The sequence below is a fragment of the Abramis brama genome (genome assembly GCF_963993115.1).
Source record: "Abramis brama genome assembly, chromosome: 3".
Classification (NCBI taxonomy): domain Eukaryota; kingdom Metazoa; phylum Chordata; class Actinopteri; order Cypriniformes; family Leuciscidae; genus Abramis; species Abramis brama.
This window is the reverse complement of record NC_139965.1, coordinates 46,406,384-46,430,958: the sequence shown is the minus strand read 5'-3', so window position 1 is coordinate 46,430,958 and position 24,575 is coordinate 46,406,384. Positions and strand designations below refer to the sequence as shown.

General features: G+C 37.5%; 1 protein-coding gene across 1 annotated transcript in view; it reads right to left on the bottom strand.

Annotated features, from left to right (window-relative positions):
- col25a1 (collagen type XXV alpha 1 chain) overlaps positions 1–21,513 on the bottom strand; it is a 557,626-nt gene extending 536,113 nt beyond the window's left edge. Inside the window, exons 1-2 of the mRNA XM_084109878.1 lie at positions 20,843–21,513; positions 20,554–20,626 (exon numbers count right to left, since the gene is read on the bottom strand). Coding sequence (XP_083966004.1) covers positions 20,554–20,626; positions 20,843–21,139 — 370 coding nt within the window. The 5' untranslated portion in view covers positions 21,140–21,513. The remainder of the gene's footprint in view (positions 1–20,553; positions 20,627–20,842) is intronic.
- Positions 21,514–24,575: the final 3,062 nt, after the last annotated feature.

The following is a 24,575-nucleotide window of genomic DNA, read 5'->3' as shown; positions in this document are numbered from 1 at the left end:
ACATACAAAGAAACAAACAAAAATAAGTTCAGAAATTAAGTTATGTGTAATAATGTGAAATGACACAGGGAAAAGTATTGAACACATGAAGAAAGGGAGGCACAAAAAGGCATGGAAAGCCAAGACAACTGCTGAAAACTTACAGTAATTAAAAAGCAATCCAGCCCCCTGTCAGTGGAAATTAATAACAGCTGGTTCAGTCCCAAATGATGGCCTACAAAAAGGTCTCATTGCCAAGGTGTCACACAAGACACATCTCATGATGGGTAAAAGCAAAGAGCTGTCTCAAGACCTTCGCAACCTAATTGTTGCAAAACATAATGATGGCATTGGTTATAGGCGCCATTCTAAGCTTCTGAATGGTCCAGTGAGCACTTTTGGGGCCATAATACGGAAGTGGAAAGACAATCATTTCACCATAAATTTGCCTCGACCAGTGCTCCTCGCAAGATTTCTGATAGAGGAGTGAAAAGAATAATCAGAAGAGTTGTCCAAAGAGTTGTGGTGAGCGCCAAATTCAAACTGGCGCTGAGAACAACAAGAAGCCCATCCATCGCCAGGTGCACCTTTCAGAACGACAAGCTGAAAGATGTGAATATCCAAGCAAATTTTGACCTGGAACTTAGCAATCAATTCGCCGCTCTTCTTGACGAGTCGAGTCAAACCGAAAACGCCCAGTGCCTAATACAGCAAAGAGCAGACGCACTCAACACTGCGCTGGTAGAAACGAGTGAAAAGGTCCTGGGCAAAAGACCAAAGTCAAAACAGCCGAGCTGGGTCAGCAGTTCAACGTTGCAGCTCATCGCAGAAGAAGAAGTGGCGAAGGACGATTTCAAGCGAAATCAAACGAGAGAAAAGAGAGATCAGTGGAGAAACAAGCAGTCGAGTGTCAAGACAGCTTTCGAAACTGACAAAGAGGCATATTTTAACACTCAACTAGAAGCTCTCGAACTGGCAAACCAAAAACACGAGCATCGCAAAATGTGGACTCTAATCGATAAAATCTCAGATAAGCCGCAAAATGCTGCTGCAAGCAAAGTCCGAATGCTCGATGGCTCTCAACCAAACTCGAAGACCGAGCTCATCAGTGATTGGGGCAAGTACTTCTGCAAACTCTTCAACAACAAGAGTGCGAAGGTGGAAACAGCCAACTTTCCAGAACCAAGCCCAGACATCGCTATTTCAATAACGATTCCAACGCGAGAGGAAGTGGTGAAAGCGATTGAACAGCTTAAGCGGAACAAGTCACCAGGACCCGATTATGCAATGACGGCAGAAGTCCTGAAAGACGGCGGCAAATTCATAGTAAATGAATTGCACAAACTCTGCGAGCTTGTTTTTAAGCATTGCTGTGCACCGAAACAATGGACGTCGAGCCTGATCATCCCACTGCCAAAGAAGGGCAACCTGCAGCTGATGAAAAACTTCAGAGGAATCAGCTTGACGTCCATCGCAGCAAAAATGTATAATCGCATTCTCCTCAACCGCATCCAGAATCCCATCGACAAGCTGCTCAGAAACAATCAGGCAGGCTTCAGGAGCGGGCGCAGCTGCGCACAGCAGATCCACATCCTGCGAAGAGTCATCAAAGGAGCAAGAGCACAATTACTACCCTTGTACATCACTTTCGTCAATTTCAAGAAGGCATTTGACTCGATAGACAGACCTATGATGTTCGCAATCCTGCGACACTACGGCATCCCACAAAAGATCGTTGATGCTATACCGAACCATGCTGGGAATTAGTCAAGCAGACGCCCATATGACAAACGAGGAACTCTACAGACTGACTAAACAACATCCAGTCAGCGCGACCACCCGCAAGCGACAGTTAGAGTTCGTAGGCCACTGTCTTCGCATGGAAGAAAATGAACCAGCTCACATCTACGCGATCTATCACTCAGAAGTCAGTGATAAGAACAAGCGAGGAGCACCTCGCCTAACCTTCAGACACAAAATCCGAAGCTACATCGACGAGTACAACAAAAACCAAAAAGTCCGGAATCAAATAGCTCTCCCCGTAGCGAAGAGCAGTCAGTCACTCACCCATGTCGAAAGGGAAGAGGAAACAAAAGTGATCATCAGCATCGCCAAGAATAGAGAATTGTGGAAACGTATTGTCGAGCTCCATACCAGGGGACCCGACCAATGATGATGATGAGGTTGCGAAGGTCTTGAGACAGCTCTTTGCTTTTACCCATCATGAGATGTGTCTTGTGTGACACCTTGACAATGAGACCTTTTTGTAGGCCATCATTTGGGACTGAGCCAGCTGTTATTAATTTCCACTGACAGGGGGCTGGATTGCTTTTTAATTACTGTAAGTTTTCAGCAGTTGTCTTGGCTTTCCATGCCTTTTTGTGCCTCCCTTTCTTCATGTGTTCAATACTTTTTCCCTGTGTCATTTCACATTATTACACATAACTTAATTTCTGAACTTATTTTTGTTTGTTTCTTTGTATGTATGGCTTACTTGGGTTGTTACCAACATCTGGTGAAAATCTCATGTCAATAGCACCTTTGGAAATATATTTACTGAGAAAAATGATGACGTGTTCAATACTTATTTCCCCCGCTGTATATATTTTTTTCTCGTGACTCGTGAGATTGTCGTTTACATTATTAATTTGTTGGAAACCTACATTTATTTTCAACTTGTCGGAGTCGGGCTGTAACTACAGCACAAACTGTTTGCATTGCCCTAAGATTATTTGCGAGTGGCTCTTTCCTTTACACTATTGGAGATGCGGAGAACTTGATGGAAAGTGCTGTCTGTCGTGTCATTCGGAGTTTACCTGGCGCTTTTAGGTTTAAAAAACAGTTTTAGTTTTTTTTGTGGCATTTCCAAGCCACTTAAGACCCAATGTTGTAAAGCAGTTTTTTTTAAAGCAGTTTTTTTTTTAGGCTATCATAATTTTTTATGAAGATCATGCAATCATGACCATGCCGATTACAGTATATGTCACTCAGGCTTCACTAACATGATTGGTACCAATACCATAGACTATAGACTGCCATCAAGGCCTCAATGAAGGGGATTATTTGAACAGAAAGGGGGTTCACAATGTAAATGTGCAGCCCAGTTACCATTGTGATTCTTAATATTCCAGATTAGTAATATTATATCAAATAAAAAAAGGCAGTTGACTAAAATCTTCCATATCACAAATGTAAAAAAGCAAAATGGCAGGATCTGTGCATGAATTAAGAATTTTCAGAGATTCACATTTATGCACATTATTTGAAAGTGGTAAGGAAAGTTCCACAATTAAATATCAAGCTCACTGTATTACATACACTTATGCTGATCCTAACAGAACTGCATTTTTTCATAGGTGATTGTGACATGCCCTGACCCAAACCAGTTACAATGCAGCTCTAGCAAGGACAAGAGCACACAATGAAATGAACTTTGGCTAACTAAAGGGAAGATTTCAGTGTCTGAAAAGTCTGAGGGGTTGCACACCTGACAGGGCCTGTGACATTGTTGCATGTGCCATATTACACAACATTGCCACAAAAAAAAACACTTTTCATTAAATGTTTAATAAAAGACAAATATGCTTAGTTCCTTGAGTTTTATTTCAATTGTTCTTTGTAAAGAAAAGCCAGTGGTCAAGTGCCTGCAACAAGATATATTAGACACATGCCTCATGCAACAAATAAAAAGGAAAAGTTGGCTATACACTGCCCACCTGTAGGCCTATGTCTCCTCTGACTGTGCAGACTCTTCTGTAGGCCTTTCTGTAGATGTGGAATCCTGCAACTTATATTGCAGCCATAAAGCATACAAGTATAAATTAAGTAAAGTTATTTATGCACTTGCAGGTAGGCTAGTTCCTCCATATGACAGTTATCTGAGAGGGTTTATTCACTGTCCAGTGCAATGGAAACAAATGGACATTACAAAGTCTTATACTTTCTTTCCTTTGGAAAGTTATAAAATGTCCACTTACTGCACATATTTCAGCCACCACTTTCTTGGGAACAGATACAAGTGTTGGTGTATTATGTAAAAGTGCGCAAAAGAGGAAAACACAATGTCATTACAATGAACTACACTTGGGAAAAATGTGATCAATAACTCATGGCAAAATATTTTTACATTAACATAAGTTTATCAGTTTTCACTTTCACAAGTCAAAGCAATTCATCATTACTCAAGATTTAACAGTTGAAATGACTATAGGGGAGAGTGGGGTGAGTTGTGCCAGTTTTTACTCAAAGTGACTTTAAAGTGAGGCCATGGCAGTAATGCCTTCAACTTAAGGATGTACATATATTTCAGGATGTGGTGCATCCCTGAGAACAATAACTTTGGATCTGAAATAAATGGTTTCAGAAATATAGCTCTTGGAAAAAAAGTGGTCTCATGGCACAACTTGCCCCTGGTGCGGGGGAAGTTGTGCCTTTGGGGGAATACATTGGGGGTAAATTGTGCCAGTGATTTCTGAAGTAAAACAGAACATTTTAATGTTATGAACCATAATGCTATATGAAAGCAAGATAAATTCAATACAAAATGACTAATTTAAGGTTTATTTAGATATTGTCACCCTGGAATACCATAGCATGCGTTTTTCCTACTATGGTCAATTGCATAGGGATTTTGTATTGAACATAACTCTGGATCACAGTGTCATAGAGACAAGGGGGCGGGCTCATTTTACTCAGACGACCAATCAGTCTCTCAGGATCATTGTGAAGCTATCAAGCTATGCCCTAGCAACCATTTAGAGCACCATAGCAACACAATATATGATATTTGTGAATCATTTCAGGCAAAAAGGCTTTGGCAATAGATGCCTATTGACATAACGCTGTCTCTCAATTATGTAACATATAAGAATAAAGTGACTAGGCTAATTTCTAAACATCCTATTGTGACATAGGTCACTTAAAAACGGAATAAAACTTCTCTTTAATAACATAGTGCAAACTCAAAACTGAAATCAGTGTTAGCTAAATTAAACAAATAGCAGGTAGGCCTAAGTCAAACACTGATGAGGCATGCCCATCTCCTCACTTCTCAAGATTATCCCCTGTGAGAATGTAGGTCTAGGTGGTCTGGATCTGGCACAACTTAACCCAGGCCCTTTGGCACAAATCACCCCAGACCCACAAGTTTGAAAAACTAGCATGATCCAGCAGTTAAGAGCTAACATCATGCTAACTGTATAGACTCATTGTGTAGCGTACTAAAGCACTAAAACATGTGTGAAATGTTTTCAAACTTGTCTATAATTTTTCAGACACTACAATCAAAAAACCTTAATCATAGAAATTTTACTTTGAAAGGGAAAAAACAGTTTTTTGCACTAAAATGTGCTTAACTCTCATGCCATGTGTCTCTCTTCTTTGGAGGACGAGTAAAAGTGATTGCTTTTCAAAATTATGTGGTCACATGACCAATTTCTTCTATGGTTTTCCAGAAACAAGGGTGGAACTACTTCCCCCCCTGGCACAAATCACCCCACTCTCCCCTACGGACTTAATTTAATGCAGCAAAAATTATTTTACAGTGTAGGCTACTAATATCTTTTCTTTTTCTTGGTTGCTTTTATAAACAGACAACCATTTATTTAACAGTGTCTTTTATAAAAGAGACTATAATATAACTAAAAATTACCATTATGTAGAATATTTTTGTACTTCACTTTTATTTGTTCCCATGTTCTAGTGTGGTGACTCTGACATTACAGTGAACAAAGTAATTATGCAATTATTAAAATACAAAAATATAGGCTAATAAGTGATAAAAACATCTAACATGGCCACTTCTAATAGATTTAAATTGTCTGCTACTTTTTGCCAGCCCTCTCTCCTGGCTTTTGCAGACTTTGAGGTGTTCCCTGGCCTTTTGATTAAACATTAAAATTCCAAATAAACTTCGACTATTAGTTCTTGCTCTGCTGAGGAGAAAAACTGTGCGCGCTCTTTGGCCACGCTGAACAGCCAATAGCAGCGTTGCTGATCACTATCGATACATATCCCCTTTTAAACCAGCGCATTTATCTCAGATAACTCAATCCAGCGATACTAATCATAAACAACAGGTGTGTTCGAAGAACCCAATTAGCAGGATCATGATTAGCACGATGATATCATCTTGGATGTCTCATTTGATCTCGGATGTTTTAAGCAACGTACGAAGAACGGGCCCCAGGTAGTCTGTGTTGGTGTGATTAAGTAGATGAAGGCAGGGACTAATTTGCATATTCATGGATCCGCATATTTAAATGAAGCAAGGGTGTAGAGTTACATTCAAGCTATTTTAAGGCATGAAGAAATTATTTTAAAAAAAAAGTTTAAATACATCATTTTGTTTATCAAAGATGAGTTTTATGGGATAAAATGATTGACTATTGAAGGGAATTTAAGGCTTATATGACCTTCACAGCTAATATAACCTTATTTTAACTTTGATTCTACCAACCAAATCTGTTAACAAATAAGATTATGAAATCCTTGCATTTCAACCACAAGTTAAGTCAGGAACACTTCCTTCGGGCTATGACATTCAAAACTGGAGGGCAACTCTATCATTGAACTGGAGATGGGACACATCTATTGTGGATAGAGTTACCAGTGCACAATGCCTTAAAGCGGAATCTGTTCACTTGCACACCCTCTCTCTCTCACTTAAGTCCAGTTGCTAAATTTCTAGATTTCGGCACACCAAGTTACACAAACAAACAAAAATATGATTGGAGGGTATGATTAAGGAATTTTATTTACACATATTACAATAAATACATTTTGGCAAAATGTTCTAGTACTTTTAGTCTAATGTTTCAGTGCACCACTGAATTGTTTCAACAGGACCACACAACTCAAGAAAGCAAAGTACACAGTAGCGGGGGTGGGGTTCAACCCCCATCCCCTGCTGGGGGTGGGGTTCCAGCAGCTGTCAAATGCAGACAGTTGGCTTTACAGTGTGATTGGGCATCTGCGTTGCTTTACGTAGCATGTGATAATCACACAGCCCACTTCTTTTATTTAAAGTCGCCATGAAATCCAATTTTACAATTCGTATTTTTATATGTATTGTAGTGTTTATTATAAATGATTTATCTGTGCACTTCATTAATTTTTAAAAATTCATGTGCCCTTATATTCTTTAATCAAATATGTTATCCTTCCCTCCCCCCTCGAATCGACTTCTCTTCCTGTCATGTGCTATGGTGCGAGGGCGTGGCAACTCCCCTCAAACCGTTAGTCTGCTATGAGCGAGAGATGGAGAGGAGGAGTGCTAAAGTAAAACCCTGCCCTCTATTCAATATTCCGTTTCACTTGGAAATACGTCACAACACTGGAGAAAAGTCGTTCGTAACTTCCGATTCATGGTGACTTAATAAAAATAAAAAAAGGAATAATTTTATATAGGACAGATTAAACATATTTTGACAATTACAGTAATATATGGTCTGTCTATATTCTAAACGAATATTAACAAATAATATCTGGTTAGTTAACATTATTTGAATGTTATTTGATATAATTATTTGATATGCATTGGTCCGGCCAACCCTAATACACACTATATTCTTATTAAATGTAATTATCAGGCTATGTAGAAATACATATGTGTCTGCATGGATTGAGTGGAAAAGCTTGTAGAAAAAAAAAAAAAAAAGAACAAAGAAAGGAAGATTTTTTTTTTCTCTCTCTTCGCTTGGGGGTAAAAAGATGTTTGAAATACCTCTGATGTTCCCACAGTGTGTAAATTTTTAGCTCAAAATATCCCACAGATCCTTTTTTATAGCATGTTAAAATTGTCACTTTTTGGGGGTGACCAAAAACGCACATTTTTGTGTAATGCAAATGAGCTGGTGCTCCCCACCCCCTTTCAAGAAAAGGGTGGTGCTTCAAGAGCTCATGCTGTGGCATACTGGTAATAATAGCTATGTTTCCATCCACACGTTTTTATCCGAATTAAGTGATATCGAATGAAAAATGCCTTATGGAAACAGTAAAATTCGATTGAATTTCATGAATATCGACTCAAATGAAATACGTTCGGTCTCATCGGATTTTATCTTGATCGATATACGGCTTATGCGATAAACGCTGATGGAAACGTTATTTGCGAATAAATAATGATTTGCGATTAAGTTTTAGGTAATTTTATGGTTGCAACCCGCCACAAAAGAAGAAGTTTTAGTTAATTTTCGCCCAGTATTTCTGCTCTGTTTGCACCTCTTATATACTGTCTATGGTTTGCACACATGGCGGGCAAAGACAGATGTAAGTGGACAAATGAGACGAGATACTTTTTGAATTTAATTTACCAGAAAAATAAAACGGCTATTTTAGATAGCAAAAATAATAATGTCGCTATCAACTGGCACATAAGCACTATTAGAGTCATGCAACGGGTCGGGTACCCGCATAAAAGTGGCTAAAATGGGTGGATTGTGACATTCCTAAAATTCACGGGCGGGGATGCGGGCGGATAATGAACTCCTTGTGGGCGGGTTGCGGATGAAAAATATGTGCAATATTTGTATGTCTAAATTACCATTACACATACGCAAATATGTGTTTTAGTCAGGCCATCCTTAAAAATATTCTTGTTTGCCGTAATCGACCGATCCTGTCAATTTAGGACCGACCCAATTAATTTTTTTTTCTCCTTTTAGTCCGACCGACTTGCCGGTTGTAAACTTGCGTTAAGACCGACCGATTTTTTTTTGTTTTACTCTTCAAACAACTAATACAAATGCAATAAAATTATATTAATTATATTTTAGTAAGTATTGTGTATATAAATTGGCCATATATATGCCTACATACAAACGTAGACTACGCTCTTTCTTTTAAATAAAAACCCGTGGCATCAGATTAAGGGCTGTAGGCTATGCGAAATGAAACCGAAATTGCAACACTCAGGGCCACGAACCTACAATTAAAACTTTCAGAGATCTCAAACAGGCATTTAAAACACCAAAAATTAAGAATTGGTATATCAAGCAAAATAATATTCGATGATTGATCGAAAATCCTATCTCTCCCCCCACATGCTCACCGGCAACGCTCCGACATTAAATTTCTCTGTAGGCTATACTGTAGGGCAGGCTAATAGGCCTAGCCTATGTGTTGTAGCCCAGTCATTAAAAAAAGATTTAGTTTCATATTCATGTTTAAATAAAATAATATATTTTTTTTTTAAATTTCATCTGATTATATGAAAAGTGAAAAGCATGAATAAGATAAGATGATCCCGAATATCGGGAGACAAATGGAGTGGGCAGACATGATTTTGACCACTTTAATAAACGTACAGTATGTAATTTGTTTCGCCGCTAAGGGTCGCTAACCTCTTACAATAACAAAGGCGTAGTTTGATGACGCAACATTTGCTAAGAATTATGGATCTTGTCGTCAACGTCAAGCCGACCGATCTAATAATGTTTATGGATGAGTAAATACATCGACTTTTTTATCATGACTGTGATATGAAGCAGGTCGGGATTGCTAAGAGACAGCTATCAGCTCCACACGCGACGCGAGTCCCGCGGATATAAAAGGAATATGGACATTTCATTCTACCGAACTAAGTTACACGCAAGTGCAGAATTACAACTCACAGGTCAGTTTATTAGACAAATTAAACTTGTGAGGTAACGCAGCGCTGTTTCACTTGGTCTAACATTACACTAGCACACTAAACTGCATTTAAATGTGTTGAAATGTAACATTATGTGTTAGTTTGTCTGTATGAGACTAGCATTAAGCTAGATCAACATTAGAATAACATACAGATCATATTCTAACATTTTATCATTGTTGAACTATATAACATTGATTAGTTTTATGTAAATGTGCTCACGTGTTTAATAAAGTACATGTAGGAGCAGTCGAAGTCTCGGACGTGGAGCTCTCGTTTATACTGTCTATGGGAGCTCTCGGCATCTCGAAAACACCGCGCTGATATTGATTCTCGTTTTAGTTCTCCTTTTTTTATCCAAAGTCTGCTTGCTATGGTCCATAATTGGGGTTGCCACCTGTCCCGGTTTTACCGGGATTGTCCTTCTTTTGAATAACCTGTCCCGGGAAATTTACCCACTCTCCCAGGACACTGAATGTCCCGGTTTTCTAAAGGCTACGTGAATATGTAGGTTCAATTTACTTATAGGTTCAATTTTATTTTCTCACTTGAAATAGCCTATGCATTGTGCACAAAGTGGTCGGTGTCTCTCATAGGGTGTCTCTTGTGTGTAGAATGCGCTATCATTGGCTCTGGGGCGGGTGTGTCGTGTGACGTAGGCTACGTTATAACCACTGTCCACTTTAGTAGCATGCAGCTATATATATATCTGAATAATAGGAGGGGCCCACCAACTAAGAACGTATTACTGCAAAATCTTAATATGTTCCCCAGTGTGTAGCCACTAACAATAAAAGACAGGAATTAACTTTTTATACCTTTATATCAATTTAGGCAACAGAAAAAATAAACAAAACAATGCATTTATATGAAAATGATTTGAAATGAAACCAGTTCAACAAATGAAAGCTGTATCCACACAGATGGTTTGTAAAGAAAGACTTAATCAATAGAAAAATAATTACAAATGAAAATCAATAGAAAAAGAATGACAAATGAAAATAAATAAAACTATCTAATCAGTTCAATCTTGTAGTTGAGTGATTCTTTGGGTAATTAATGGAATCACTACAAAGAAAGTTGAAATAGTCAAGTTTTAGGATGATGTCCAAATCCAAAAAAACCTTCAAGTGCTCTTCCAGTAATCCAAGGAAATCCACAAAAAAAACTAGATAGCCCACAGTCACATTCCTGTACTTAGGATACTTGATAATCCACAAGGTAATGCAGTGAGATCAATCCATTGGTTAGAAACCACTTGATGTCCATTTCAGTTGAGCCTTAGCAACTCATATGGATTCAACAGTCTCAAAATATAAAGTAACGTATAAAGAGTCCATCTACAAAAAGAAAAGATATCTATCATATATTATATAAATCAAATGAAAACAATTGCACAACACTAAGAGAAACAAAACTTACATGATTGAACTGGAAACAAAGTTTCTCAATCAGGACTCCAATGAGTGTTGCAGAAGGTGCTTGGATAAAACCACGCTTCCCTCTTCCAAACAAACTGACTTCTTCTATACTACTACCCTTTTAAATACAAGAGGTTCTAACGCTCATGCGCCCCCTAGTGGTGAGTATGAAAAACTACCAAAGTAACAGCTAATACTGTTACAACGTCATCTAGCGCGTCTGTCTTGGCAGCTAGCCAGTTACTACAGGCGGCAAATTGAAGCAGTGAAGAAGATTGTACGTCATCAACATTGTTTGTTAGTGTTAACATGGGTGGCAAGACGGAGGACGAAGATGACAGTGTGTCAACAAAGACTGACAGGCCAGTAAAAAAGAAAATGAAACGTTCGACCTACTTTAATAATGACTGGATGAAAAATGACAATTACTCCACATGGCTAAAGCAAACACCAGGCGATCCACTATATGCTACTTGCTCTGTATGCTCAGTTAAAATTCTGGTTAAACATGAAGGCAAAACTGATTTGGATGACCATGCTAAAACAAAGAAACATCAGAGTCGCGTTCAAGTAACCAGACAAACAAAGGCAATTTCATCATTCATGATTACAAAAAGCTCAAAGGACAAAATTACTGTCGCCGAATTAACAGCTACCTATCACGGTGTGCGACATGGCCATAGCTACCTGTCAACTGACTGTGGGAACAAGGTCAGTGCAAAAATATTCAGTGACTCTGATATTGCAACTAAAATGTCTTGTGGCAGAACTAAAAGTGAGGCCTTAGTGGAAAATGTGTTGGCACCATTTAGTCAGCAAAGATTAGCAGCAGAGTTGCAGAAAGCGCACTATTTTGCAGTAATGCAAAGTAGTGTTCTGATGCATCCAATTCTGGTCACACAAAATTGTTTCCCTACACAGTCCAGTATTTCTGTGCATCCGAGGGTGTGAAGTATGGATTGTTAGACTTTTACGACGACTCCAACGAATCTAGTGAAGCCATATTCAAACAAATAGTGTCTATTACTGAGAACAATGGACTTTCAGTCAGCCAGATCAGTGCCTATGGTGCAGATAACAAATCAGTTAATTATGGTCGGCACAACTCAGTTTTTTCAGAAACTCAGAGAAGCTAACCCACAAATTGTGAAGGGCAATTGCAAGTGTCACAATCATAAACAACACTGTCAAAGCAGCTAATCGTGTCTTTAGTGCTGGAGGGTGTGACGTGGAGGCCTTTGTGCTGAAGGTGTATAGTGAATTCAGTTGTTCTGCTAAAAAAGTGGAATTGCTTAAGGACTTCTGTAAATTTACTAATACAAAATACAGGGAAATTCTGAGGCATGTCCCCACACGCTGGCTGTCTTTGCTGCCAGCGATACAGAGGATTTTAGAGTGTTGGCCAGCTTTAAAGTCTTATTTTGTATCCCTGGGAAAGGAGGACTGCCCAAGTTTCATCTGGACATTTGTGTGTGGTGCAAGTGATGCAAAAAATGTAGACTGTACTGTAGCTGAATGTATCCTTGCATTCATGCACAATGTGATGCAAGAATTTGATTCATCTATTAGGGTGCTCGAGAGTGACAGTGCTACTGTGATTGACGTTTACTCTGTGATGAACCGATTGCGCAGTCAGCTGATCGCAAGGCGCACAGACAAATTCCATGGCAGCAAAGCAAAACAAATACTGAGGAGCCTTTTACCCCAGCAACAGGAACAGTTCAGGAGCCTGGTTGACAGATTTTTTGAGAAGGCAGTGCTGTATCTTGAGGATAAATTTGACTTCAATGACCAGGTTCTTGCACACATTGGCTGTCTCAGCCTTCATGAAGGACAATCACTCCAGTGGTCAGAATTGGAAGTTTTAGTGGAAAAACTGGCCCTGGATGTTGAAGAAGACAAGCTGTATGGTGATGTAGTCATTTTGAATGAGGTCTTACACACCATTCCAACAGACCTTTCCCCAGACAGAAAGTGGGCCTATTTTTTTAGCAAGGCAACTGAATCCACCAAGCTGTTGAAAGTAGTTGCTTTTGTTTTTTCCATACCAGTCAGTAATGCCTATGCAGAAAGAGTGTTCAGTCATATGGAGGATGTTTGGTCCGATAAAAGAAACAGACTGTCAGTTGCAATGGTGAAGTCTGAGCTTCAGGTCAGATTGAATTTCAAATTGTCATGCACTGAATTCAAGACATTCATTGAAGAACAGAAACCACTGATAGCTGCAGCAAAGGGAAACGCCAAGTATAGATGGAAGACTAGGTAAGCTAAGGCCTATTTATGTGTGATTTTGTTATTCCAATGTCTGATTGAGACATACTAAATAAAAGTGGCTATAGATGTGGCTAAGGTATGGTAAATGCAAATCTAATGTCATCCCTCTACTTATTTCTTTAGCAAAGAGGAAGCAAAAGCAAGCACCAGTATCTAAGCAATCAGGTAAGCTATAAGTTAAGTAAGATAAGTGAGAATACTTGAGATGTTTAAAATATTCAAGAGTCACGACTATGCACAATCTTACTGCACAAAGGCCAATTTTGTCTTGTGGGTCTAATGTCCAATGGACATTTTCACTTGTGAGCAAAGCGGTCGGTCAGGTCATCGATATGTCCAGGTTTTTTATCAGACATAGGTGTGGCAAACCTATCCATAATGTTTGAACGAAACAACAACAGCGTGCAGATAGACATTGCGAACTACACAGTTGTCCACGTCTGTCTGTCGCCTTGGTTACAATCAGAGGGCTCTGGTTGCTATGGCAGTACGAGCGGAAACCAGGGACAACGCGGATATGACGCCATTGACGGCGACAAAACGGAAATAAAGAAACGGGACGTGTCTTCGAATTAAATTACTAATTTCTCCTGGTTTGAAAGTTGTTGGAAACAGTCGGGATAATGTAAGTACACAAAAAAAAAAATATATAATATAGATATAGTGATTATAGTGAAGCAAAAAAGTTACATATTGTGCCTTTAAGTTTGTTTTTGTAGAAAACCTTTCTTTAAAGTGAATTTCGTTTTGTATTAATTGTATCTTAATTTTAATCGATGTTTCATCAACCAATTTCCTGGATTTAATAAATAAGAGCTAAATAGGCCTATAGCAGGCAAAATATTCGGAGGCGCAGGCGTGTGAACTGGAGGTAGCCTAGGCTACTTGAATGGCGCAAAACAAAGCGCACTTTAGTGCTCATTAGCCCATTCATGAGGCTATTGTGATGTTGAGAGAGGTGCGAGATAAAAAATAAAGTACTTTAATTGGAATGATTTTAGCTTGTGTGTGATTTATCGCGGTCACGGGTCGGGTAACGGGCCAAATATTAACGGGTCTGAGCGGGTGCGGATTTAATTTTGATATTATCACGGGTGACGGGTCGGATCTTGTGCTGAGCTTTGCGGGTACGGGCGGGGGCGGGTCTCCAAAAATGGACCCGTGCAGGACTCTAAGCACTATTACAACTTGTGCAATATTGATCATTTGTTGGTAGATGGCGTGATCCATTTTGTCTAGCAAAACTTTGTTCGCAAATATTTGCTGGAATGTTGTGCGATTCAGTGCGAAAATGAATGTAAACACCTTAAAATGTCTCAAATCAATTCGATATACCAATTTGATCGCAAAACAGCATGTGACGTCATTACGCACAGGTTTTTATTCGCTTTAAAGCCATTGGATGGAAACACACTTTCACCAGCTTTATTCGCATGAGTTTTTTTACCGAACTTCAGATAATTCGATTGACAACTGGATGGAAACTTAGCTAATGTCAGAAACTGTCAGTAGCGGTGTTCAGCCTTATATGTTCGAACTGGAGTCAGACAATGATAGAGAGACTCAAGAAGAAGTGACAACATGTAGAATGCAACAGGATGTTTCTAAATGGTTAATTGATGAATTTATGTAGTTGATGTGGAGTTAACTATCTTCAATTCATCAATTAGCATGTTCCATCATGATAATATATAAATCGCTGTACAGGTGCTCGTCTGGGAACTGTTGTAAGATGCCTACAAAGCCAGAGAATATATGCTGCTTGGAGATAGAACAGGTATAGTTTAGTTTAATTATGGTTATAACTTATGGTTATAGTCTTCTTGCTTTTATCCACTATTAGTACAAGCCTGTTGTAGCGGAACCAGTCCGAATGATGGCTATAACTTTACTGGTGAGTTTTATGAAGTTTATTGTACATCACACAAAAGATGAAGCATCCATTTTCACTCCAGAAAATCACTGTAAGACCTGAAAAAACACAATACAAGAAGTCCGCAGTAAAGTCGTAAAATGATTTGCGTAGACAAACAAAATTAGGTATATTGGGGGTTGCATTCCATTCAAGAATAAAACTAATCCACTGCGTCTTCAGTGGCTCTGATGTCGGGAAGTATGAAGACGCTACAGCTGCCTCGGCCTGGAGAAAATGGCGGACAGTGTACAACTCGCTCAGGGCTGAAACTATGCTAATACGAAAGAGTCCGTCAGCAGTCGTGAGCGAGGTATGAGCAATGTGACGTCACATTGCTTCCGTAAATGAAAACGGCTTGTTCTATGAGACTGTTGAGGTTTTATGGAGATTAAAAAAAAGGAGTGGGTGGATTTTTATCATTATTGGGTGGTTGTGTACACACACTGTCAACACACATTTATGTTCAAACACCATGTAAAAGTGAATCTTGAATAATAGGTCACCTTTAAAGAAAGAAGCTTTACAGTATTAAACATGAAAAATCATGTCAGTGTCACTTTTAATTAGAATTACAACTTTAATGTCCTCTATTAAATAGCTCTCCGATGTGTTTATGTTTTTACTCGTATCTGACATAGGCTGAACAGAAGAAATTAACCAGTAAATATTTTCACATTAAAGGAGGTGAAGCCTCATAGCCCACCTAGCTATTACCTATTGCTCTTGTTGTACGATGGAATAATGAAAAACACTGGCTGGTCATGGTCCAGTTGCACCACTCCAAGTACGACCATAGGATCATGTTACACATTCAAAGGTCTGTTCATCTATCATTGTCAATTTACCATCTGCAGTAGCTTGTTTCCAGGTGTCAGGCCATAGTTCAGGGCCACTGGCAGTAAGAGGCCCACGGGGCACTGACCCCACTGGCCTTTTCATCCATAATCTGTCCTTTCTTTTTTTATGCGAATACATAGTCATGGGAAATTTCACTGTGTACTTCATTTGAATTCTGCATTATGTTTCTTCCAAATATTGGGCCTGTAAGCAGCTGCCAAGGATTGGAGGGGAAAGCAAATTTCAGGGAAGAGAAAATGGGAAAAAAGAGAGCACAGAGAAGCAAAAAGTGGCAACAATGCTAAAACAATAAAGGCAGTTTGGAGAACCAACCCTCAGCGAAGCATGCATGGTTGGCAATGAACACTATGAAAGCTGGGAGTGATAATACAGTCAATGATTTCCACACTGAGGGTTGTGTGATTTTAATGCTTTTTTTTCTTCTTCTTTTTTTTATAGAGCAACAATTTGATGCAGTCAAAAAAAGTGTATTTTGTTGAAATTTTTCACACACTACTGAGTTTATATCTGAGTGGCTAGTCCAGTCAGACTTTGGATTACTGAACCTCAACTACAAGTATTTATGTTTCCATCTGCTGGTTGAATTTAATATTTTTAGTGTTTCAGCAAAACAAAAAACAAAAAAAACAAAAAACTAAGACAAAATGACAAATACCAATAAATAATTGAAAGCGTTCCAAATAATTATTGTAGTTAGAGGTTAAATTACTATTCATTTGTTAAACAAGTAGCTCAGTCATCAACTATAATCTACAAATGTCAGTCATGCAGCAAGATTTGAAAGTACACTGTTAGACCTTACCAGGGTTTTTTTACAGTAAAATACTGGCAACAGTGTTGCCAGTAATATACTGTTAATTGTACAGTTCTTTACTGTAATCTACAGTATGTTACTGTAAAAATGCACTAAATTAAAACTCAAGTTAACTAATTACACTTGCAGAAAACGACTGCCTTAAATTGACCAACTGTCATTTAAATGTATTAACTAAAATTTATAATGCATAAATAATGTGAGCAAAGTATTACTGTGAACTTATTTCATTTGAGACCACTAAAAAACTATTGAACATAAAAAGATTTCCACTGGACCAGCAACTACACAGTCACCGCCTGTTAAATAAAGAAACATGCAGCATATCATCAATGTTTCTAGATCTTCTCCTGGACTGAAGCACAGGCTCTACTCTTCAGCACAATGGTGACCCAAAAAACACAATTTTACAGTAAACTACTGGCAACAGTGTTGCCAGTATATACCTGTTTTATAACTTACAGTTTATTACTGTTAAAATACATTTTGTGGGTGTGTCTTTTTATCTTACACTGTTAACCCTTTCAACCCCACAGGAAAATCCACACTACAAAGAGTAAAAAGTAACATTGATGCAGTGCTGCAGTGAGATAATTAAGTGAATATGTTGAATAATAAGTGAATAAGTGAAATAAGTGAATGTTGCGCATTAGTGATGAACACCTGCTGTTAACAAGCAGAATCACTGAAGGAAAGAGGAACACAAGAACAGAAAATAGAGAAAAACAAGAACTACAACTGACTACCAGCCATTACACATTATTACACTTATTATTAACCAGTATGACTTTATTTCTGTCATACATCTACACAAGTTGTTATTGAGATGTTTAATTGAAAATGTTTGGTTTGAAGTTACCATTATAGAGATCAGTGTTTGCTTTAGTTGGGATGCTGACTCTTGACTTTTTAACATTAGTTTTTCACTGGCTGATTGAACTGTGTTTTTGTAAGTCACACTTGTGCATATACACAGTATGTGAATGATTGCGGTTATATTGTTTATGATGGAAAAAACATCATATAGCCTGTTCATTCACTAAATCTATTTTAGTTTTTAGTCATCTATCATACGTGTTACAATACCACCACTGTGAAACTACAGTAATAAGTTACAATGATGATTTTTTTAACACATCTTGCACAACCAAAAAGAGTAACAGAGCTACAATGTCTTGCAGAAACACAGAGATATCAAAAATCTGCAGGATTTTTGCAGATTTTTATTCATGCAGGAGTGCATGCTGGGTGTTTTACACTCTCCTGGAACCCAGCATGCATTGCGACATGAAAGTTTTTATTGTCACCATTGTTGAGATTCATGTGCTGATTGTTGATGTCTATGTGTGTCTAAGACAAGCAGGAGCTCAAAATGTTATAAAGCACTATATTATTTCAATATTCTTCAGAATAGCTAATTACAGAAACATTGCTGTATTTCACGTTATAGATGAACAGATATGATTAATATGAAATACCCATGAATCCAAAGCTTTTACACTGGTTAAGATCAGAAAACCAGACATGTCCAGGATGATTATGTAATCATCACAACAGTCATAAACACCTTATCATCTTTCTCTTGACTTTTTCTTGCCATAACAAATGTGTTTTATAAACTCAGTTAAAGCAGCCAGAGAAAAACTAATATAATAAAGTCAATGGTTCAAGAGCCCAACTAAAACAGATACTGATCTCCATCATGGTGATAATAACTTTATTATTTTAAACATCAACATCTAAATATCTGTTAATTCTCAACAATAACTTTTGTACGAAAGAAATAATGTCAAACTGTTTTCACACTCAGTGTGGCTGGAAGTCAGTTGTAGTTCTTGTGTTTCTCTTTTTTCTGTTCTTGTTTCTCTGTCCTTCAGTGATTCTGCTTATCAGGTGTTCATCAGTGTCTCAATTCACTCACTTCTTTTCATTCACTCTGTCAAGGGGACTATATTAGTGAAGTAATGTAGGGAAAAGTGAATGAGGGTATAGGGTGTGATTGGGAAAACAGCCTCTGAGTGTCAATTTTGAGCACTGTTAATTTACAGTATATTCATGTTTTCTATGGTATATTACTGTTTTAATGGAAAATGGTATGATATTGTCAGAATTTGGCCTTTTTTTACAGCAAGAGTTAACAGTGTAGACTAATATACACCATCCACTTTTGTGACATATGTGGTCAAATGGCAGTCAGAGAGATCCTCACCACTCCTCACTAAACTGTGTGCTTTCATGCACAGACCTTAAATACCAACATTATTCAGCTTTCTGTGTCCTTCACTAACACCACATGTTTTTCATAAATATTTTTTATACTTTTTGTATGCAAATCTTACAATCAGATAAAAGTGTGTTGCAAAAAGTACTTTTTTAATTTAAGAAAATATTAATAAGAGCACTAGTTTACATATTACAACAGCTTTGTCCCACTGATTGTTCAAAATAATCCAGAATCTGAACGTTTAATTTATTGTCACTTCTTATCTATCAACCATGCTAATTTCAATCCTGTGTTCTGTATTCCGGTGGCAAAAATGCTGTACACCGATGTAAGCATAACCCATTCATAAACAGCAACACTAATCTCAGAATGGTACGCCTTACCACTACTAAGAAATTGAACAGTGACCATTATCTTTTTTTTTTTCTTTTTTTTTTATTACTAGTATCCATTAATTAAATACTAGTACGTATTTATAGAAGTGTTCATCAACTCCAGTGCTGGGCACTCATCAACCAGAATGTTTTAGATGTCTCACTAATTACACAAAAACACCTGGTACCAGATTTACAGCTTGCACCAGCATTCTAGCCCTTTTGGCATTAAGAAAATACTGTCAGGATTTACTAAAGACACACAGTGTAAAATGTGTGATGAAAGGTGTGGACAGTTATTATTGCAGCTGACTTCATTGCATAGGCATTTGTAAGAACTTTCCTTTTAAAATTAATGGGAGGAGAGGTTTTTTTTTTTTTAAAGCGTCTATTCCAGTTCTAGTTCTTATTTGTTAGATTATAGTACCAGTTAATGAGACAGCTATCCAATTTATTATTTGTATTATTTGTATCTTTATTTACTTAAGATATTTTATCATCTATTTAAAATAATTAATCAGAATGGCGGCTTTTATGCGTTTCATTAAAATATTACTAGTAAGATTAAAATGTTACTATATGAACAACTGTAGCTACTACATGTACTAGATGTACTACATGTTCTAATGGATACTAATGTCTGTTCATTTGTAGTTCTAGGAAAACTGGAATAGATACTATGAATAATAAATAAATAGTATTTTACTATTATCACTAGTAAAACTCTACTGGATATCAGTAACAACTGTATTACAAACTGGTCAGAAGTGCAGACATTTGAAATTTGGTACCACTAACAATGGAATAGTCACTATTGGGGTAGAACAAGTAAATAGTGGCAAAGGAATTAATACTATATATCATCAATAAGTACTGACAATTCGAATAGATACTATTGGCTAAGATTAGAACTAGTAGCCTATCAATTTAAGTAGGCTACTTGTAAATAGTTACTAGTGAAATTGCAACTGATAGCCTAGTCACTACTGAACAACTTTCAAAGCCTTGAAACTTGCAGTTAAACAAGTAAAAACCAAAAGCAAAAAGCAAATAGAGGCAGTACCTGGTGGGCAGTTGCATTCAGGTGGTGAGACTTGACGGGCAGTCCTTATTCTAACCAAGTGTTCATAAGAGCGCTGTCAGAATCAGATGAAACATATCAAACAAACAAAAAAACAAAAAAAACAAGTGAACGATGAGCCCTAAATGAATGTAGTGACCACATGCAGATGCACTGGTCAAAGTCATAGAGGTGTCATTAGCCTGAGGAGTGAGGACTGTTTTTATTTTTGAGAGTAAAGAAAGATGTTCTATTGACTTTAATGAGTTACGGCTGTGGATGCATTACACACCTGTGATAGTAGTTCGTCCACTCGCTCCTGTATCATTGAATTAAACTGATCCATAGAGATCCCATGAAACGGGTTTAAGAGCCGCGCGCCACTTCCAATCTCCAGATCCACGACTCTGTCCTTAATCTCCCTGTTTTGAAAACTCAGCAGAAAGCAAAAGGCGAAAGACAGAAGAGAAAACACAAATGGCATCACATCCACGGTAGCTCTAAGGCAGTGCCGCCGCTTAGCAGAACCGGTGTCGTTCTCCATTTTCGCCTCGTTCCGGGACTCTTTATTTGCTTCTAAAACCCTCATGACTCTCTCGGCCGTATACTACTATGCGAAATCTCCAGTAACGACGGGAGGAGGATGACTGAGACTATATCACTGTTTATTATTTTAATCTGTCTCAAGACGACTAACAAGCCGAGCGCGCGTCCTACGCACAGAGCGGTGCGCGCTCATTCACTGAGAGGCAGTGAGCGGTGAATGGTTTCACGGGTCGTACTAGCCCTCCACAAACTTGTTGTACCACTGAAAATAAATCCATGCATGTACGCGTTGCTGTCCAGCCTGAGTCTTACGACTACCCCTGGCAGATTTTGTGCCAAGAGATGTTAAACCGCAGACGAGCGGCGAATGTTTTGCACATTCCACTCAATCCACTCAACTCCGGATCAGTAGAGAACCTTCGGACCTCACAGAGTCTGTGCCCTCTTTAAATCACCAGCTGGATCTTGTTGATATTTTTCATGTGAGGTAGTAAGAGAGTACAAAATATTTCAATGGGATTCTTCCATGGAACAATACGGTTTTCAGAATTATGCAGATGCACGGGGAACTGTGGGCAAATGGGGAGTGATTTTCCCCCAATGTCTTATATCTTAAGCTATCATAACATCAATATAACATATTTGTATATGTTATATCCGGTATATAACATTGAAAAAAAAAGGAGAAAAAAAAAAGAAAGAAAGAAATCAGGCCCTTCCTAATTGAACAGTCTCTACAACTCCTTGTCCAGGCTCTTGTCATTTCTACACTGGACAACTGCAGTGCTCTTCTGGCTGGACTTAAAACATGTGCAATCAAACCTCTACATATAATTCTGAATGATCTTTAAATTAGCCCAAGAGAGCCCACGTCACATCTCTATTTATTTCTCAGCAATGGCTACCAGTTGCTGCTCGCAACAATTTCAAGACATTGATGCTTTCTTATACAGAACAGCCACAGGCTTTGCACCCTTCCATATCCACTCCCTCTTATGAGTCTTTATCCATGTTGCACAAAGCCAGTTTCAATTGCTAACCTGCTAATTTTGAGATTAAATTGAGCAAGGTTTTTGGGCTCAAAAGGGTGGATCGGTTTAGCTGTGTTCATCACTATGGTAACCTTGGTCTGTGCCAGGTATACTGTTATAGACTTTTGATGAGACTGTGGTATCATCTGTTCTTTTTTATGCTTTGGTATGTTGGGGTGGTGAGATTTCTGAGAGGGACAAACAAAAAAGACTCAAACTGATAAGGGGGGCTAGTTCCGTACTGGGGTGCCCTCTGTAGATGAAAGAAAGGATTGTAAGGAAGCTGTCTTCCATTATGAACCATAAATCTCACCCCATGTAAAACAGTGCAGGCTATGTGACACTTATTTGGCAATATATAGACTTATTCATCCGCGGTGCTCAAAAGAAAGACATAGAAATTATTTTCTTCGATCTGCTGTAAGACTGTCTAATCAAAGTTGATCATGATTTGTTGTATACTGTGCCATTGTGTATGATGTGTTTGGTTGGTGTAAATGTTGTTTTTATTTCTTTAATAATAATTTATAACAAAATTTTGTTAACACTTTCTGTGAAGTCCATGCTTATAATGAATTATAGCTCCATTTATACTTATTTATAAGTAAGTATTACTATTTTATAAATATATTTATAAAGACTCATTAAGACCGATACTGCATCATAAGAACAGTTATAGTTACATTTATAATATTTTTATAATTACTTTTAAGTTATGCATTTGCTTTTTAAATGTGCATGCTCATAATCCATGTTACACTGATTTCAATGCGCATTCTCATAATCAATTATACACTGATATATAAGTATAAGTCAGTCGCATGGTTCCATGAATGTATTTATAAAGATGCAACCTGCATTGCTAAAATGTTATTATATTATAGTTACAACTTTTTAGTTATTCAGATTTACTTCTGTCAAATAAGACAGAAAGTGACAACATAGGATGCAATTTTACTAAAGCAAATATTAAGATATCATGAAGATTTGCTCATTATACATTTAAGTTGTTTACTTGTAAATGTAACTAATGAACAATAATTCCTGTAATAAAATAATGGGGGAAAACAGAAACCATTAATACAAAACAGTTGACAAATATATTTTCTAATGTTACATACTAGCAAAACACTGCAGCAATATTTTTTAAAGAATTTTTCCAAACTGCTATAAGCAAAACCATGCATATGGCTGAGGATATATAGATTTTAAGTTAATGTATCTATAACTGTTCTTATAATGCAGTATATGTCTTAATGAGTCTCTATAAATATATTTCTATAATAGTAATACTTACTTATAAATAAGTATGTAGTAAGTAATGGAGCTATAATTCATTATAAGCATTTATTTATTTTTGTTTAACTTACAGCATGTGTTGCTGCTGTGATTTGTCTTGACAAAATTGCCCATCTTTTTTTCTGCTTCTCATTTATTAGACCAATTGAAAAGACCAACAGCACAATCTAGTGTTCATAACATGTAGCACACTCTACAGAGAGATCAGTTATGACTAGCATTTATGATACAACTGCACCTTTACCTGTACCAATGTAGGTTTATTAATCTCAGTTTACCCCTATGACGGGCATCAGTGTTGGAAGTGACTAATCAGTCTTGAAAACACTTTTTTTAATCTGTTTGTGTACCTCATGATATGTCTGTATCATATATCATAATTAAGAAGTGTGTTCCATAAGCTGTGAATACTCTGCATACCCAAGCGTGGACTCACTGATAAAAACTATCGATGATTATAAATTCCCTTGTTTGAGTTACACCATAAAGATTACATGATAACATTTTGGTAATGCTTATGTAACTGTCTGTCATTTATTTTTTTGCCAAACAATGGTAATTTTCTTCAAATATTTTTGGGTTTTGGGTAAGCAGATCCACAACAGCTTTTTTGTTTTTGCAAGATAAAGATAACAATTACAAATACAAAAACAAAACAAAGAACAATGAAACGAATTATTAATTACAAATGTATTATTATGCTAGGTCAAAGAGATGTGTTTTTAGTCTAGATTTGAACTGACAGAGTGTGTCTGCTTCCCCGACAATGTTGGTGCTAAATAGGAAAAGGATCTACCACCAGGAGTCGATTTTGATATTCTAGGTATTATCAACTGGCCGGAATTTTGAGATCGCAATAGACGTGAAGGACTATAATGCGTTATGAGCTCCCTCAAGTACTGCGGAGCTAAACCATTTAGTGCTTTCTAAGTAATCAGCAATATTTTAAATGTATACAACACTGTAACAAATTGCTGTAAATTACAAGATTACAAGATTACCGTAAATCATAAACTACAATTATACTGTAAAATTATACAGCACACCTGTAAAAGCAGCAAAACAAGAGCAGCTGTGAATTTACAGTTCTTTAATGTAATCTTTACAGTATGTTACTGTTATTAATAATGCACTGAATTAAGACTGAGA